Source organism: Pogona vitticeps, chromosome 2, assembly GCF_051106095.1.
Source record: "Pogona vitticeps strain Pit_001003342236 chromosome 2, PviZW2.1, whole genome shotgun sequence".
Lineage (NCBI taxonomy): Eukaryota > Metazoa > Chordata > Lepidosauria > Squamata > Agamidae > Pogona > Pogona vitticeps.
The window spans coordinates 291,019,660-291,039,586 of NC_135784.1; the positions used below are offsets into that span (position 1 = coordinate 291,019,660).

At 42.9% G+C, this 19,927-nt stretch overlaps 1 protein-coding gene across 1 annotated transcript in view; it reads left to right on the plus strand.

Annotated features, from left to right (window-relative positions):
* The window catches only part of OXCT1 (3-oxoacid CoA-transferase 1), an 89,008-nt gene that overhangs the window by 51,514 nt on the left and 17,567 nt on the right, over positions 1-19,927 (plus strand). Inside the window, exons 9-13 of the mRNA XM_020783632.3 lie at positions 8,267-8,381; positions 9,390-9,484; positions 11,830-11,878; positions 14,246-14,318; positions 15,049-15,124. Of these exons, the coding sequence (XP_020639291.3) occupies positions 8,267-8,381; positions 9,390-9,484; positions 11,830-11,878; positions 14,246-14,318; positions 15,049-15,124 (408 nt within the window). The remainder of the gene's footprint in view (positions 1-8,266; positions 8,382-9,389; positions 9,485-11,829; positions 11,879-14,245; positions 14,319-15,048; positions 15,125-19,927) is intronic.

Here is a 19,927-nt window from a genome sequence, read left to right on the forward strand (position 1 = left end):
GTGAAGGGAAGCCCTCAGACATGAAACCAAAAGAAGGCACACAGGTTAAGGCACAACATCAAAACCTGAATTATTCTGAAGAAAACATGAGGGAAACATGGGACCCTAAGTACTCCAAAGGGTTAGTTCAGAGCCCGCCAAAAATGGGCGGCCATTTTGTTGATAAAACTTCTGGGCAGAGCCAGTCCAGGAACCAGATTTTGGAGGGAAAACCAAAACCAGATGAGAAAGACTCCAAGTACAGCAGAAAATGTTATTTCTGTCAGGGAAAGGGCCATCTAATCTCAGAGTGTGAGAAATGGAAGCAGATAAAGGGAAATGTGCCTCATGATTTGAGTGGAACCAAGCCAAAAGCTGTGTTCTGTGTCCAGAAAGAGCAAAGCTCCTTGTCACTGAGGGAGCCTGTTGCCATGGCTACTCAATCTGGAACAGTTACATCTGCTGATCAGGCTGAGGAAAATGGTCCTCTTGTGGAGGTCAAGCGCTGCTTGCTAGTGAGAACAGATTCGCAGTTGTTTGAAACCGCAGGGGTGGACGTAGGAATACTTGACCATCAGTATAGGGGGCTAAGGGATACTTGTTCCCAGGTGACCCTGTGCCATCCAGATATTATTCCTAGGGAGTATATAATCCCAAATGAGAGCATAAAGGTGGCAGGGATTGAGGGACAGGTGATCTCGCTGCCAGTAGCTGAGGTACCTGTGAACTTTCAAGGCTGGAGGGGAGTTTGGCGGCTAGCGATTTCATCGACTCTGCCAGCAGCCGTGCTCGTGGGAAATGACCTGGCTGAACATGTGAAACGGGTGCTAGTGATTACACGTTCACAAGCTACCACGGGGACAGTTCAGGGGGGTACTGATGAGCCCGAGACGGAAGCAGAGGGGAGTTCCGAAGCTGTGGTGGAAACCTTAACCACAGACAGCCGATTTGGCCAAGAGCAAAAGGCAGACGCCACTCTCCAAAAGTGTTTTGAACAGGTGACAGATGCCCAGCTAACACCTGAAACCCCAGTGAGATTTCGAGAGGAAAAGGGAATTTTATATAGAGAGACCCTGAGGAATATCTCAAAAGGGGGAGATGGGATCAGAAGTCAGCTAGTGGTACCTGAAAAGTATCGCCCCATGATCTTACAAAGGGGGCACTCTGACATGTTTGCTGCGCACTTAGGGGTGAACAAAACACAACAGAGAATTACACAGAATTTTTACTGGCCTGAAATAGGGAAGCAGATCAAGGAGTTCTGTAAACAATGTGATGTGTGTCAGAGGCAGGGGAATAACCGTGACAGGACCAAAGCAAAGTTGTGCCCTTTGCCTGTGATTGACACTCCGTTCAAATGCATAGGGGTGGATATTGTGGGACCTTTGCCCAAGGCCACAAAGAGGGGGAACAGGTTCATTCTCACCATTGTGGACCATGCCACGAGGTACCCTGAAGCCATTCCCTTGACTAACATTGAAACTAACACAGTGGCAGATGCCTTGGTGGGGTATATGTCCAGGATGGGATTCGCCTCAGAAATAATCACAGATTTGGGCGCATCGTTTACATCGAAGCTCATGAAACGGTTATGGCAAATCTGTGGAATTAAACACAAGGAAACCACTGCCTATCACCCTGAAAGTAATGGGTTAACGGAGAAGTTCAATGGGACTTTGATGCGCATGATTAGGGCTTACTTGGCAGAGAATCCAAACAATTGGGACCAGAAGCTGCAATCCCTTTTGTTTGCTTATCGATCAGTGCCACAAGCCAGTACCGGGTTCAGTCCGTTTGAACTTTTGTTTGGGAGAAGGGTGAAAGGGCCACTCGATTTGATCAAACAAAATTGGGAGCAGATCACCCAGGATGACCCACAAGATGTGGTGACATATATAGACACCTTGATGAATGACCTAAAGAGAAACCTAGAGCTAGCAGCAGAGAACCTGCAAGCTCAGAAGGTCAGACAGAAAACCTGGTATGACCACAAAGCCAGGGAGAGGCACTTTGACCCAGGGGAGGAAGTGCTTTGGCTTAGGCCCTGCAGAGAGAACAAACTGCAGCTCAAATGGGCAGGACCATACAGGGTCATTTCCAAGATGTCAGACCTGAACTACCTTATAGAGCAGGAGGAGAACCAAGCAAGGAGGGTGGTACATGTGAATGCCCTAAAACCCTACTACAGAGGGGAGCAGAGGGTTTTATTCGCAATAAAAGCAGCTGAGAGTGAGGAAGTTGAATTACCTTTCTGGGAGGGTAGAGGGGAAGTAAAATACAACCCAGATGAGGTAAAGATCAGTCCTGCACTCACCCAAGACCAGCAGCAAGAACTAAAAATGCTGCTCATCAAATATCAAAAGGTGTTTTCCAATAAGCCGGGGATAGTGAAGGGAGTGATGCATCGGATCCACACAGGGGATGCACCCCCGCAAGCAGTATCCCCATACCGAGTGACGGGACCCTATAGGGACAAGGTGCGGAAGGAGCTGGACGAGATGCTTAGAGAGAACATAATCGTCCCCTCTTCTAGTCCTTGGTCCTCTCCGATCGTCCTAGTGGACAAGCCTGATGGGAGCATTAGGTTTTGTGTAGATTACAGGAAATTAAACCGCGTAACCACTCCTGATGCCTACCCAATGCCCAGGCTAGACAACCTGATTGAAACCATAGGGGGTTGTCGGTTCATTTCATCATTGGACCTGGTAAAGGGATATTGGCAATTAAGGATTGATCCCAGGGATCAAGAAAAGACCGCCTTTTGCAGCCCTTTTGGTCTCTATGAGTTTAGAGTCCTGAGTTTTGGTCTCAGAAATGCACCAGCCACATTCCAAAGGCTGATGGACCAGACCTTAGCAGGGCTCAGTGACTTTACTGTGGCCTACATTGACGATATAGGGATCTTCAGCAATACCTGGGAAGATCACCTGAAACACCTGGAGATAGTGCTGCAGAGGTTAAGTGCAGCAGGGCTAACAGTAAAGGCGAGCAAGTGTCAGCTGGGTAGCCCAGAAATAAAATACTTGGGTCACATAGTAGAGGGAGGAGTGATAAAACCCCTAGAGGCCAAGATAGAAGCAGTTCGTGATTGGCCCAGACCCAACACCAAGAAAAAAGTCAAATCATTTCTTGGGTTGGTGGGCTACTACAGAAAGTTCATCCCGAGGTTTAGCGAGATAGCGACTCCGCTGACCGATCTGACGCGGAAGAAGACTGATGACCGCATCCCGTGGACCAGCGACTGTGAGGAGGCGTTCCAGAGGTTGAAGGAGGCCCTCATCAACTATCCAGTGCTGCGTGCTCCAGACTTCGACCGGGAGTTCATCATCTACACCGATGCGTCTAACAGCGGGGTAGGAGCAGTTCTTTGCCAGGAGGATGAAAATGGTGACCAGCATCCAGTGTCCTACCTGAGTAGGAAACTCCAGAAAGGTGAGAGACATTTGGCAACCGTGGAAAAGGAGTGTCTGGCCATAGTCTACGCGATCCAGAAGGCCAAGCCTTACATCTGGGGAAGACATTTTATTCTGTGCACTGACCATTCACCACTGCAATGGTTAAAGACAATGAAAACCCACAATAGCAAACTTATGAGGTGGGCTTTAAACCTGCAAGACTATGACTTTGAAGTGAAGGTGGTCAGAGGGTCAGTGAACTGTGTTGCTGACGCCTTGTCAAGAAGACCTGAAGAATGAAGACGGCGAAAGAAACATGGACTATGTATATATTTTGGTGACCAAAGGTTAAATGTACTTGTTTATTAAACATGTTTGGTTTGTATGAATAAAGGTAACTTGATGTATTGTAAATGGTAAATGTTTAAATGCCTACTTGATATGTTTATCCTAGTGTAAGTATAAGTAAGTATGGTAGTGTATGTTAATGTATAACTGTTTTTGTATGTTTTGGATCCAGGTTGTTTTTTGGTGAAAAGCACTTTAGCTTTCCCCCTACAAAACAACTTATAAAGAGGGGAGGTGTTACATACAGCACTGATGTTACCTGTCTGTCATGGGTTTGGAGGGAAAGTTCCATCCTATGGGGAGTGGAAGGCGGGACATCAGGAGGAGGGGCTGTACTGTATATATATGTGGAGCTTGTGTGGAGAAGTTTAGAAGCTGGAGGAGAGCTGAGAGAAGAAGCTGGTGTGGGAGTCTGTGTGTCAGACAGGGTACTACTGTGTGTCAGTCAGTACCTACCTGATAGGTTCAGGTGTCTGTATGGGTAGCCAGAACTGATAGGTTCAGGGTCTGTGCTTTATTTAAAGGTGTTCTGTGTGAACCAAACTGGTGTATGTATGATTGAGACTAAGCCACGTTACTGTATCTTATTCACTTGATCATTTTATTTTCCCTGTGTGTTGTTTAAATAAACCTTATTCCTTTGTTTGTTAAAAATCCATCCCTGGTCTGTGTGACTCCTTACAGGGAATGGTTGGTGGCAGCTTAGTGAAAGTGTGGCACATCCCAGTAGGTCTGGGTTTGTCACACCTGGCATATATAGGCACGAGATTTTTTGATTCCATTCTCAGTGGTCCACCTAACAGAACCACATCTACAGATTCTGACATATGGCTCACCTGGAGAAAAGGCCTAGCTGGGAAGGCTTCTAGACCTTTTGTAGGACTAGCTCTGCCCTGGACTGTGGGCTACATATGGTACCCAAAGGCCCATGTTTGGGCAACCTGGCATGTCTCCCCTCAAGAATCTCCACCCCTCATTCCATTTTAAAACTCCAAAATCAATTTTAAAAATTGCTCAGGAAGTCCGCTCATGCCCTCTGGCAGGGCAGGAATAGGCATTTTTGCCATGTTTTTCGCTCCTTGAGCTGTTTTAGGTGGGGTGGCGGTGGCTTTGCTGAAAACTGGAAGCAACTTGTCCTTTTGAATAAAGGCTTCTCCTAGGCATAAAACAACTCAGGAGCAGGGCAGAACCTGGCAGAATTGTTCTCCGTAGGTTGTTTCCAAATTTTAATGGAGTACGGCGGCCCTTGGTGGGTTCTAGCAGAGCTGGGAGACCGTCTCCCCCCCTCCAGACACCAGAATTGTCTATTTCTGAGAGAGATGACTTTCAAAATCTAGCCATATTTTCCATTGTTTTCTGTTTTTTCTCTTCTTCGTCCTGATTCTTTTTCTCTTCCAGCCCCATCACCACTTTTTCTAAATGTTCCTAGCCTCATTTTAAGTGTTTTATATTGTCTAGACCAAAGTTACAGCAGGGATTAATTTTGGTCTGTTGAACTTTACAAGCCTGGTAGGGATTTGTCTTGTCAAATTGGCAAGGAAGCCTCAAGCTGCTGTGTTTACCAGCTGGAGAGAAAAGGAGGGAGGGAGGGAGCTAGGGAGGGAGATGGATTATAAACATAACATCAGTCCTGGAGGATTCAGCTGCATTATTTCAAACATAAATTGTATCGGATGGAATGCATTTCTCACACGAGTGTTGGGAAGAGAATTCCAATGTGAAGCAGATTTAAGCAGAGTGTCTGGAAAAGGAAGATATGCTCTTATCACATTAGAAGATGGATGATTATAGTCATTTATTTGGCCCGGCTGCAGTTGGAAGAACAGCGACATAGCAAAAAAGGGAACCTAATTCCTTTTAAAAGCTTTGTTAAGTAGCTCTGTCAAATGCCTGTTTTCTTGATAATTTCCAAAATTGAAAAAAGCAGATGCTCCAGACAGGTTACAGGTTTAGACCAGAAGCCCTGTCTGTGGGTTTGTTTGTTTTTTTATGCAGCTAGGGCAGGTGAGCACAACATGGAAATGATTTGGCTCTTACCCAGTTTTTGCCTCTGGTTTCTAGAGATGAGAAAGATCTCTTTTTTTGCTGGAAGGGGGGAATATAATTTCTAGAATCCCCCACTGGGTGGTTTTGTGGCCAGGCCTACTGAGGAATTCTGGGAGTTGTAGTTCATAAACATAGTCAGGTAAATGTTTCCAAACTCTGCTAAAATAGTGGTCCTCAAACTTAGGTCCTCAGATGTTCTTGGACTGCAGCTCCCAGAAATCCTGTCCAACAAAGCAAGTGGTAAAGCCTTCTGGGAATTACAGTTCAAGAACATCTGAGGACCCCAGTTTGAGAACCACTGTTCTTACAGATCTGCATGCTAGAAGTAGGAGCAATGTAGGCTTCTTTTACATGTGCCTTAAAGGGGAAGATGAAGAGAGTTGGATTTTCCTTACTGGTCTCTATTGGAAATCTGTTCTTCGCAATGAAAGCATGTTTCTGAGATTCAAGTATGTTTAGCCAAGCAAAATAACAGGGGTGGAAAAAATAAGCTGACATCAGTGGGCCCATGCTGGCTGTAATCAAGATACCAAGCTTTGTTGGTTAGACCAATTCATGGCCCAGTTATCCTCCCACGTCTAGGACATTTGAAGGAGAGAACTGCTAAATGTTTACGCTGGTGCTCTTCTCAATTTGTCTAGGGTATACCGATGTTCTTAACCTTTTTGGGGTCACCTATCCCTTTGAGAATCTGATGAATGCTATGGACCTCCTCCCTAGAAAAATGCACATAAACGCACACAAAATTTTGCATACTTTTTTCTTCTTCTTTCTTCCTCCCTAATCAGGAAGCCCCTGACAACTCATCTGGGGGCTATCCACAGATAAGGTTCCCTTCCAAGGTTAAGAATACCTCATTTATATAAGCAATGACACTCTCTGTGGAAGAAGGCAGAATCCAGCAGCATTACTAAGGAGTGATAAAAAGGCCACCAGCTAAGCAGTCTGCTTGAAGTGCCATCAGGTCGCCTCTGACTCATGTCGACCCTATGAATGAGTGTTTTCCTAAATGTCTTGTCCTCAGCTGTCCTGTTCAGCTCTTGCAGACACAAGCTCATGGTCTCTTTTAGTTAGTCAGTCCATCTCATATTTGGTCTTCCTCTTTTCCTGCTGCCTTTCCCAGCATTATTGTCTTTTCTGGAGAATCCTGTCTTCTCATGATGTGCCCAAAGTCAGGTGGCCTCAAGTTTCAACATTTTTGCCTCCAGAGGTGGCTCAGGCTTGATATGATCTAGGATTCTTGTTTGTTTTTCTGGCAATCCAAGGAATCAGCAAAGCTCTCCTTCAGCATCACTTTTCAAATGAATCAACTTCTACAATACAGTGGGGTCTCGACTTAAGAACTTAATCCGTATTGGAAGGCAGTTCTCAAGTCGAAAAGTTCTTAAGTCGAATCTGCATTTCCCATAGGAATGCATTGAAAACCATTTAATCCGTATCTGCTCTTTTCGTCCATAGAAACTAATGGGAAGCTGCTATTCCGCCTTCTGCCACTAGAGGGGGATATTTTTTTCTTTTTTCCTTTTAACCTAAGATGACTTAGCTTTAAAAAAAGGGAAAAAAAAGAGTTCGTAACTCGAATCTAAGTTCGTAAGTCGAGTCCATATATTCCTATGAGAGAAGTTCGTAAGTCGAAACGTTCGTATGTCGAGCCGTTCGTAAGTCGAGACCCCACTGTATAATTTACTGCAAAACCAAGCCTAGGTTTCTTAGCTTCTGTAATTCTGTATTCCCTCTATGTTCAGTTTGAGCAAAACGTTTCTTGGGTGTTTGGTTTCAGAGAATGAAGTGTGTGGGCGCATGTATCCATGTGCATGCATGCACACATTTTCTGACCCCCCTATTTGAGAACAGCTGTCTCAGAGCCAGTGTTTCCTTGGGCTAGGTAGGTGAGTGGCAATTTATACAAAGTTGGAGCAGTAGATGACGTATGTATGTATGTATGTATGTATGTATGTATGTATGTATGTATGTATGTATGTATGTATGTATGTATGTATGTATGTATGTATGTATGTATGTATGTGTCAAAGTCCTCTATTGAGCAGAATAGGTGTTTTTTGTAAAGTAATACATGTTAACTCTCTAAGGATGGTGAGCCCCATAGAAACTAAGTGCAAAGTCTGAAATAACTAACTGTACTTTGGACATATCGTGAGAAGACAAGATTCACTTGAAAAGACAACAATGCTGGGGAAAGTTGAAAGCACCAGGAAAAGACCAAATATGAGAAAGGATTCACTCAATAAGGGAAGTCATAACTGTGAGTTTGCTAGAGCTAAGCAGGGCTGTCACCGACAGGACCTCTTGGAGGTCATTATTTCATAGAGTTGCCATGAGTTAACAACGTGTGTTTCTTGCTCCTTCAAGGTGCCCAGGGCTTGGCTTGATTGAAAAAAAAAAAAAGACACAATCTGTAACAGAAGATCGTAAGTACGTAATAACCCACGTAAGAGTGGCATTAACCACCACTTATTTGGCTTTGCTTCTTTTTCCAGCGATTATCACTTCGCAAACCTGAAGATGCCCAATCGAAGCAGAAGAAAGGTGGCGATAATGTGCGAGAAAGAATCATTAGACGAGCAGCACTCGAATTTGAGGATGGCATGTATGGTATCCTTTGGCAGCAATTATTGCCTTTGCTTTCTCGCATTGTTAGAGTTTTCAAAAAAGTACTCATGTTAGTCTGGACAAACATATCTGTACCAAATTAAAAAACAAACAAATCAAAAATGTTGTGGCACCATAAAGACTAGCTGTTATATTTCAATGTGAGCTTTCTTCGGTGTGTCCACTTCCTTCCTTCCTTCCTTCCTTCCTTCCTTCCTTCCTTCCTTCCTTCCTTCCTTCCTTCCTTCCTTCCCACCTACCTACCTACCTACCTACCTACCTACCTACCTACCTACCTACCTACCTACTGGAAAGCATTATTCTTTAGACATGTCTGAACTTTTTCCGTGTGTTTGTTTTTTATTTCATTTCCCTTCCCCCATCTTGTCTGAATATTATGGTTACCATGTTTCCCCGAAAATATGACAGGGTCTCATAGTAGTTTTTGCTCCAAAAAAACGCATTAGGGCTTATTTTCAGGGGATGTTTTATTTTAAAGTCATGTCATCTTCTGGTTGCTGCACAATGGTGGAGGGTGGGGTTTCACTTAACTGGGGCTTTTTAGGGGGTAGAGCTTATGTTACAAGCATCCTGAAAAATCATACTAGGGCTTATTTTCAGGTTAGGGCTTATTTTTGGGAAAACAGGGTATAGAGACACATGGAAATTAGTTTTGATGGAAAATCCCATTGCCCACTAACAACTGAGGTACCAGAATTCCAGTATAGACTCATTTTATAAAATCTGGCTTCCTTTTATTCAGTATTGTAATAACTGTACTGATTCTCTTAGCAACCTGCCAGCGACTCATGCTGATTTATGGAAATGTGAGTTATGCTAGCTAGTAATAGCATTTGATATGTTTACTATGTAGGGTTTGATGGTTTATAACTATTTTAGGCCTCAGCATATTGTATCTTATTAAATTTTATTTTAAAAAATCATTAGAGACACAGGTGAATGAATAAAATTCTGTAAAGGATGTGTTAAACCTTGACTCGTCCACTTAAGCTAACCTTGGCATTGGCATTCCATTGCTTGCCAGCAACTTCATTAGTCCAGACATAACAGTTCATCTCCAGAGTGAAAATGGAGTCCTTGGCCTGGTAAGAGAATAGTGATGCTATTATAAAAACCACTGTAATTTTTGGAGGTCTATGTTTGGGGGGGGGGCAGAGAAAGGATTTTTAAAATAAATATAGCACAACATTTATAAGATTTGATTTGATTTGATTTGCGTCATGCCTTTCTTTCCAAACCTGGAATCCAAGGCCGATTACAGTACGACCCCACTATCTGCTAGATCAGCATCCACAGATTCACTTATCCACTACCTGAAAATATTAAATAATACAGTATCGTTACCAGAACCAGTCACTAGAGGGAGCTAGAGACAGTGCTAGTATGTACAGTGTTCCCTGCGTCCGCGTTTTTCACCATTGTCGCGGGGGCTTGGAACTGATCCCCACCGATACCGTGGTCCCTATAGTACTGTATAACTAAGGACCAAATGTAGCTAGATGAAAAGAAGCTTTAAATATAAATCAGCTGTTATTTTAAACAGGAAGCAGTTAAAAACCATTTTCAAACATCACGGTTAAAAACAGAAGCTGCCATTAACTAATACGAAAGTGCAGCACATCTTTTAAAGCTCCTGGCCTTCGTGGGCAGAAAGAAGCATCTTATTGTTTGCTTAATTTTTATCCCACCTTCATCCCCAAAAACCTGTTGACCCGAGGCAACAAATTATATAGTAATATATTGTAGAATAACCAAAATCCTGCTGGGTTTCTATGCCAGTGGAATGTAATGCCAATGGAATGTAATTGGCATAACTTTTTGCTGTTGAATTGCTGCAAGTTAGCAGAGGCATTCGCTGCTGGCTGCAAAGTCATATGGCTTGTGGTGCAACTACAAATGCATATGCTAACTTCCTCGCCTCCAGCAGTTCGCCAGTAAGATGTAACTCCAGTTTGGCTTATGCCAGTGGCTTCAACTATGTAGGATTTTGGATATCATATCTACAGTTACAGTCTTTCTTAGAGAGTTCTATTGCAGTCGCTTGATCGATAGCAAAGAATTGTTTAATACACAATCACACTACAAATCATAGAATCTTGAAGTTGGAAGGGCCCTGTAAGGCCATCGAGTCCAACCCCCTCCTCAATGTGGAAATACAAAGCAAAGATATCTGCCAGGTGGTTGTCTAAGTTTCTGTTGAATGCCTCCAGTCCTGGAGCACTCACCACCTCTCGAGGTAATTGGTTCCACTGCTGTACTGTTCTAACAGAAAGTTTTTCCTGAAATTCAACCAAAATCTGGTTTCTTGTAACTTGAGCTCATTTTTGTGTGTCCTGTACTCTGGGATGATTGAGAACAGTTCCTGCCCCTTCTCTGTATGATAGCCTTTCAAGTACTTGAAAAATGCTATCATATTTTTCCTCAGTCTTTCCTTCTCAAGGCTAAACATGCCCAGTTATTTCAGTCTTTCCTCACAAGGCTTGGTTTCCAGCCCCCTGATCATCCTTGTTGCCCGTCTCTGAACTTGTTCCAATTTGCCAGCATCCTTCTTGAATTACAGTGTCCAGAACTGGACATAGAACGCAAGATGAGGTCTAACTAGTGCCAAAAAGAAGGGAACTAGTACCTCACAGGATTTGGAGACTATATGTCTGTTAAAGCAGCCTAAAATAGCATTTGCCTTTTTTGTAGCTACATCACACTGTTAACTCATATTCGGCTTGTGATCTACAACAACTCCAAGGTGGTCTTCGCTTGTAGTACTATGGGATGGAGCCATGAGAGTTAATGTGTTTGTAACTATATACAGTGGTGCCTCGCTTAGCGATTGCTTCGTTTAACGAAGAATTCACTTAACGATGTGTTTCTTGGAGGCATTTTCCGCATCGTTTAACGATGTTCTCTGTGGGGGATTTTCACTTAACGATGTCCGTTTTCGCTCATTTTTAAGTGTCTTAAAATGTTTGAAACCTGTTTTAAATGCTTGGAATCGGTAGTCCACCTTGTGAAACACGTGCAAACGTAATTTGGCTTTGTTCTGAGTCTTCGTTAATTTTTGGTGATTTTTTGTTTTCCCCATTTAAATCCATTGAACTGTCCGTTCAAAGGCATTCAAAAGCATTGAGTCAGCTTCAATGCATTTCAATGGCTTTCCGTTGGGGGAAACATTGTTTCACTTAGCGATGTTTCCTATGAGGATTTTCACTTAAGGACGGTAATTCGTTCCCATTGGAACGGATTAATTGGTTTTCAATGTATTCCTATGGGAAATGGTGTTTCGCTTAACAATGTTTTCCCATAGCAATGTTTTTTTAACCAATTAACATCGTTAAGCGAGGCACCACTGTAATGTGTATATAATATCTAGCATTCAGTGCTTGGGCAGAAGGCTAATTCTGGGTTGTTTTGTCTTCTCTTGTTGCCAAACCAGGGACCATATCCAACTGAAAACGAAGTTGACCCTGACCTCATCAATGCCGGTAAGTCTGTTTCATCAGTCATTTTCCCATCCATGCCTTCCTTCAGAAAAGTCTTCTCTTTGGTTCCAGGTGGAATCTGTAGAGGAAAGTGGGAAAAGAGTTCAGACTACTGAGAGCTGGGGAGAATTACGAGATGAATCACACAGGGTGTGTGGAAATATTTGTTTACTGCCGAAGTGATGAAATGGTAGTAATAGGCTACGGACAGGCTGTAAAGCATGACAACTGGTCAAAGAGCCCAAAAGGCTGTGAGGAAAACAAACATGATGGCGGGAATGGGTGAGGGCATTTCTTTAATAGTGCTGGAATCCTCTGAGCTAAGTAGTGGTGGTGGGCTTAGGATTCAGGGTTTAAAGGAAAAGGTAGGCTGAAATTCTGTTGATGAGTGTAGTAAGTCGCACTAGAGTAGGTCCCCTGAATCAACAGCACTTTGGTGAGCCAACTCTGTAATTTCCATTGATTTAAATTTGCCTACTCCGGTTGTAACTTACAGCACTAGAGTAGGCCTGTTGGAATCAATGGAATGTATTGAGGGCTTGACTCACCATATCCCCACTGATCCACCAGTCCTGTTTTAGTTGTGACATGGCTATGCTAAGCAACAGAATGTCAGCCATAGAATGGGTTTAATGAGAACCCCGCGGAATTGAGAAAACCACTGGGTATCAGCCTGAGATACGTTAGGGACAAAAAGTATTCCGTGGTCTTCCAGCAAATTTCATTTCTGCCTTGGAACTTCAAATCAGACCTAACTGGTTCACATTTGGCCATTATTCCACTATAACATACTGGCTTTCAGACAGACCATTTCTTTTCTTTTTTTCCCTTTTTAATTATTTTATAGGTTAGGTGTAGGGACAGGGGATTGAACAAGGGTTGTAAATCAACACGAACATTTGACAATACTAATTCTTATCTATTACATTTCAAAGATACATAAGTTTCAGGCATAACTTATAATACATATTCTATTTCTAAATTAATCTTAGGCTTTCAATTATCAAATATTAATTTGCATTCTATTTCTAAGCCAGTCATAACATTTATGCCAACAATCTTCATGATTCATCTTTCTTGTTGAGTCTAGCTATTCTGATAGTTTATCCATTTCTGCCGTGTCCAAGATTTTTGCTATTAACTCCTCTTGTGATGGATTCTCTGGCTCTTTCCAACGTATAACAAAGCGAATTCTTGCAGCTGTCAAGATATGGATGGCTAAATTTCCATTGGATCTATTGAAGCCGAGGTTATATTTAGAAGGAAAAAAAATTCTTTTTAGAAAAAATTCAGTTAAGATTTAATCTAATTTATAGTACGGTTGCATGTGAATGTGTTTTGTTGCTGTTGTATTATGTTGGCATTTTGTAAGGAGTTTATATGGAGTTTTAGCTGACCGAGTGATGCACTGTCTGGGTAGCACTCTGGTGATTTCATTGCACATGCAATGACAATAAAGTGTTATTCTATTCTATTCTAAAATTCAGGGGTTACAGTTATCAGAGTCTCTAGAATCTCTTACAAAAGCATTTCAACCCTTTCCCAAAATTTTTGAGCTTTCCCACATGGCCACCACATATGATAAAAAGAATCTTCATTTTCTTTACATGTCCGAAAAAGATTTGAAATATTAGCATCCATTTTGGCTAGTTTTGTGGGAGTTATATACCATCTATAAAACATTTTATATATTTTTTCTTTAAAAGCTACTGACCTAGTGAGTTTTTATATTGTTTTTCCATATTTGTTTCCACTGATCCAAACTTATATTGTGCCCAATATTCTGTGCCCACCTTATCATATATTCCTTACAGACTTCATATCTGTGCAACTTTTTTAAAAAATGTTACTGACAGTGATAGAAGACATGCTGCACAACTGTCATTTCTTCTGAGTCACTGACATGGATTCTTTTCTCAAACTTGGTCCTCTGAAATAGTCCTCTTGACGTTGGTGGTGTTCCTGTCATTGCAGGAGAAGTATACGTTCTTGCCTTTATGTCCTCCCTGCTGCCATGTGACATGACGTGACAGCCTAATTGTATTGGTTATGTCCCCAAGTGTAACACAGATGGCATAATTTTGGGAGACAAGCTGTGTTGAGTTCAGAAATCAATGTAGACATTGTCTGCTGCACACTGATTAACGTGACTCAGCAAGCAACGTAATGTCTATGTTGCCATCTTAACTTGACGAAATTTGTCCCCAAAAGTTACGCCGTTTGCATTATGTTGGCATAACATCCCGACTGGATTTGGGCCCATGTTAACGGTTTTGCAGTACTTTGAGCAAAAGGCTGTTGATAAAGACAGGATTCATTTCCAGTATCACTCCAAGCTTTTGCCATTTGCCATTTGTTTTTCTTCTATAGGTAAAGAGACAGTCACCGTGCTTCCAGGAGCTTCGTACTTCTCTAGTGATGAATCTTTTGCAATGATTCGAGGGTAGGTAATGAAAGAACTAATTTGTCGAATGTCAGGAATACAAATGCAGCAGGTAGCTGAACTTATTAGTAAGACACCTTAATGTATCAGTCTCCTGCAAAAGAATTGTGCAATTTGGAGCTGGCTGTTGGAGCTCAATAGACCTAATAGCTGGAAGCTGGATCTGAAAATAGTCAACACAGGTGACTTTTGAATGTTGTGAGATCAACTCATTTGCAGCATGGGAATAAGAGAACATAGTAAGCATGCTGTTGCAAAGATTCCATGCATTGTGTAGGGTATGATCATCATCATCTTCTAACTGAAGAGCTGGAAGGGATCCTATGGATCATCAAGTCCAGCTTCTGTCAAGGAGGCACAGTGGGGAAATCAAACATCCTACCTCTGGTTCCACAGCCAGATAACTAAATCACTGTACTATGACTTTATAACAACATGACAATGACTTACATAGCTTCATATATTTGTTAACTTTCTCAAATGCTTAACATAAATAACTAGTCCCAGCTGCAGATTTTAGTGGGATCTGTTCCTAAATGTGCTTAGTATTTCAGTTCTGCCTTTATTTAGCTACACATAAAGTGAAATTTTAGTCCCCACTGCTGGTATTCAGGCTGTTCAAGAACATTTAGAGGGCTTGTTGATAGAACTGATGATCATGCCAAAATTCTTGATTCTGTTGCTGATCCAAACTTATGTTGATTCCCCACCCTCTTTGCTCTTTTAACAGAGGACATGTTGATTTGACCATGCTTGGAGCAATGCAGGTGTCTAAATATGGTGATCTAGCCAACTGGATGATTCCTGTAAGTAAATAGAGAAGAGCTTAATTTCTCTTTCTTATCACTGCATTTATTTTGGACAAATTACTGTATATTATATTATATATTAGGTGTGGTGGTTACTTTTGAACATGTGCACATTTAATTGACACAAGACATTCAGCAACCTAAATACGATATTTTTGTGATTGAGAATCTTTTTTAAAAAAACCCCATGATGCAGGATTTTGTGTTGTAAGCATTTTTGTGGTGTAATCCATGAAAATAAGCATTTTTGTGGTGTAATCAAAGTAATCATTCTCAAAATCATCCCACGCAAAGGTACAGTGGGCCCTCGACTTATAGAATTGATCTGTATTGGAATGGTGGCCACAGGTCGAAAAGTCTGTAGGTTGAGGGTCCATTTCCCATAGGAATGCATTGAAAACCCTGTAATCCGTAACCGGCTGAAGAAAAAAAAATACCCCTCCCCAAAGAAAATAAATACACCTTACCGGTCCGAAGCCTTCCAGGGGTGCCCTGCTGCCGCCATCGCCACTGCCCGAGGCCTTGGAGGGCTTCCTTGCTGCTGCCGGAGGCCTCTCGGAGGTTGTCCACTGCCACCGATGCAGGCTTTCCCAGGGCGGACCGGGCCTTACTAGGGGAGGACTTCCCCTGGTAGGCCTGGTCTACTCCCTGGGAAAACCTGGTAGACCGGGCCTATCAGGTGGTAGGCCCGGTCTACCAGGCTTTCCCAGGGAGTAGACCGGGCCTACTGGGGGAAGCCCTCCCCTTGTAGGCCCGGTGTACCCTGGGAAAGCCTCTGGCAGCAGACGACCTCCAAGAGGCCTCTGGTAGCGGCGGAGAAGCCCTGGAAGGCCTCCAGAGGTCCCCCTCGCTGCCGATTGTGCCTCTGGAGCTTCTCTGGAGGCGTGATTGGCGGCGAGGGGGACCTCTGGACGCCTTCCAGGGCTTTTCTTCCACCATGGGAGGCATCTCAGAGGTGCACTCCACCGCCGATCCGTGGTGGTGGTGGTGGACCTCCGAGATGCCTCCCATGGCGGTGGAGAAGCCCTGGAAGGCATCCAGGGGCGTGATCGGCACCCTACGGACCGGAAGGGGGAGGCAGGGAAAGGCCAAATTTGATTTGGCGCTTTCCCCGCCTCCTCCTTCTGGTCCGTAGGTCGATTCTCCGGCCGCAAGTCGAAGTTAAATTGTGCGGCCGGAGAAGTCCGTAAATCAAAAAGTTCTTAAGTGGAGCCGTGTGCAAGTTGAGGGTCCACTGTAAAGTGGAGACCTGGAATCAGTTCTTTAACTTTAGCATGAACAAGAGTAATCCTACATATACTGTTGGATGCTACGCCCGCCAGGCTCACCTTTGCCACCTTTCTGGCTGGTTCTCAGCAGTGATTGCAGAAGTATCTGGAGAGCCACAAATTTCCCACTTTTGCATGTCCTTAAATCTAGAAAGGAAGCAAGTACCTATAGCAGGTGGTTTGGTCATTGTTTTTCTTGGTAACCTTTTGTATACATGAGATCATCTCCCCTATAACACAACTGAGGGGGTGGTTTTTAGGACCATGTGTCCCTTAATGTCCTCTTTTGTGTAGGAAAACAGTGGTCAGCCGCCAGCTGAAGCCTCTTTGATCGTCTCCTTTATGTTCTGGTCACTTCCAGACATGGTAGTTTTTGTTTTTTCGCCTTCTAGCAAATAAACTAGCTCTTCATAGCCAAACCAACATAAAAACTAAAGTATAAGTGACAGAAGGAATTTAACCAGTTTCCAAAGGTAAACCCATTTGTAATTAAAAAGAAAGAAAGAGAGGGAGCAAAAAAAAAAGTTTTCAAAACCTGCCTGATTGTTTTCTTCCTGCAAGAATTTCCTTTTATTACTGTGTAGGACTGAAGTTCAGAGTCAATCCACTTCCCACTGTGAGCCTGCTGCTTGTGGTATTTCACTGTTAGCAATTCAGCTTTTCCAGACATCCTCAGCTGACACCAGTTTAGAGATCCGAGGAAGGAAAACAGCCTGATGCACTCATGAGGCTTATCTGGGAAAAGGTGAAAAGAACCTCACCTTTAGAGGCTCTTTGCTTTTCTTCAGATATAAGCAACATGGTATCTTAAAGAGCCCTATCCTTTAAGGGTGCCTAATAGAAAGTTCATTTCTTTGACTAAAAATAGGGCCATATGAATCTGTCTGAACATTTAAGATCAGTAAGAGAGTCCTACTTCATCCTGTCCTCCCAGGGGTGGAAAACCCAGATGCCTTCCAGATGTTTTAGATTGCAACTCTATAAGTCCAAACCAGGAAAACTAGTATTCATGTGTTGCAGGTATCAACAGGGCAGTAGCTCGCCTTGTTGAGAAACTGCCTACCATTAAAAATCCATGTCTCCTCCCCCAGTTCCTGTATGCATGCATTGTAGTGCATAATTTCAATACAGCAGTGCCTCGCAAGACGAAAGCAATTCGTTCCGCGAATAGCGCCGTCTTGTGAAATTTTCATTTTGCGAAAAGCTGTTTCCCATAGGAATTCATTGGTATACATTCCTATGGGAAACCTCACAAGACAAATGAATTATTTTTGTCTTGTGTGGCATTGGTCTTGCGAAAAAAAAATTGTCTTGCAAAGCACGGCCATAGAAGAAGGCGTCTTGCGAGTCACCAACACGATCGTGATCGTGATCGCGATCTTGCGAGTTTTTCATCCGGCGAGGTGTTCGTCTTGCGAGGTACCACTGTATATGAAGGACGAGATAATTTTTCCCTGTATCAACTGTGAATGTAATAGAGTTTTGACAATAAATGTACTGTTTTTGCTATAGTGATTTTTTAAATAAATCAGACATAATATATCTTTTTTCAACCCAAAATGAACTATATAAAATAAATGAAGTAGGACCCCCATATCCATGAGGGATCCGTTCCAAGGCCCTCTGTGGATACTTGAAAATATGGAACTCTAGTTTAATAGCAAACGCTATCTATAGCGTGGTCTCTAGCTCCATTTAGTGGCCAGTTCTGGTAATGACATAGTGTAAATTTATTTCTCTACTAATGAACTCTCTGTAGCATAGTATTTGGCTCCCTTTAATGGCCAGTTCTAGTAACTGCATCATTAAAAATATGATTTCGTTTTAAGAGAAGCATTTTTTGAGATTTTTCTTTTAATATTTTCAGACTGTGGATAAGAGAATCAGCAGATACTGATCCCATTAATAACAGGGTCCTGCTGTGTTAATAATAAGCCTTCTTCCCTTCAGATGCTCTCTACTGCAGCCTCCTTCAGTTCTGGCTCATATTGCTCTTGGTTGATTTAGCACTGGCTTATTTGGAAGCCCTTGGGTACAATTGTGTGCTGTCATAAGTAGGAGCAAGTCCCACTGAACACAAGACTGCCTGCTTTTGAGCCGACACTTACAGCACTGCATTCTGAAACTGAAAGGATTCACATATCGCATTAAGCACTCTGTACACAATGAGGCCGATAATACAGTGGGACCTTGACTTATGAATGTCCCTACTTATGAAAATTTCGAGTTACGAAAAGCTCCGGCCGCAAAATTTTGCTTTGACTTGCGGCCGGAACTTCGACGTATGAATGAAACAAGGCAGGGGAAAAGGGTGGGAAATTCAAACCGTTGGTGTCGAAGAGGCTGCTTCTTCGCCCCAATGGTGAGGAAAAGGGAGGCTCAGCCTGCCGGGCTTCCAACACCTCCCCGACCACCACGTGGGGTGCCAGTCCTTTGGAAGCCGGCACCCAGCGCGGCGGTCGGGGCGGCTTTCAGCTTCTCGGGTTTCCAAAGCCATTGCCACTGCCCTTTGCCTCCCGTCCCCACTGCCTCCTGCAGCGGCAGAGGCAGTGGGGACAGGCGGCAGAGGGCAGCAGGAAAGGGAGGCAGAATTACTGTCAATAACCATTGGTTTTTCATCAAACTTTTCATGCCAAAGCTTTACTGTTTGTTTGTTTTTAAAGTAGTTGCACCAATTGTTTGGTGACAGGGCTAATTTCCCAAGTATTGCTGCAGTGCAAAACACACATTGCAATGAATAATGTGGTCTTTCTGGAGAGAAAATAGTGCTATGGGTAGGGCAGGGGGAGAAGCGTTAAATACGATTATTGTGGTTCCTTTGACTAATGATGCTTTTAGAGTGGCAAGTAAAGCCAGTAAAAATCCCACTTCTAGAGTAGTGGGGTAGAAGTAGAAGAGAGATTAAAAGTGATGGATGAGGTCTCCTAGGGATTTATGAATATTAATATCATAAATACTGGTGTTGCTGATATGATGTAACAGTGAATAGACTGCTGAGCCAGTGGCAGATGCCCTTAGGCAAACATGATGAATCTTTAAGAATAAATCCAGACAAAGTTCCATGGTTGGCATTTGTATGTATACAAACTTGATGCCAACTTTTTATATGCTTTCCCAGTATTTAGAAATGATTCTTATGAAATGGGTCCTTATGGAAGCTCTTTATCTTGGGTTCAATTTCACCGTTGAAGCTGCCTTATTCAGAGTCAAGCCTCTTCCTATAGCAGCTAAGGAGTCAGACGAGAGATCTTTCTGTTCCCTCCTTGTAACAATCCCTAGTACTGCTCTTTTCAGTATAACCTTAAACTTCTTAGTCTCTGTCACCATCACAACCATCCCTGTGAATATCGGGGCGCCACGAGTTAGATTGTGGCTTCCCACTTCAGAAATGGTAGGTTAAATTATTCCAGCTAAACAGAAACAGGATTGTAATGTTTTCCATCTATGAGAGGGGCCGTTAAGTGCAAAGTTGGCATTAATTCTTGTACCATCCTAAGGAAAATGAGTTTTGTGGTATTTGATATCTATTCAT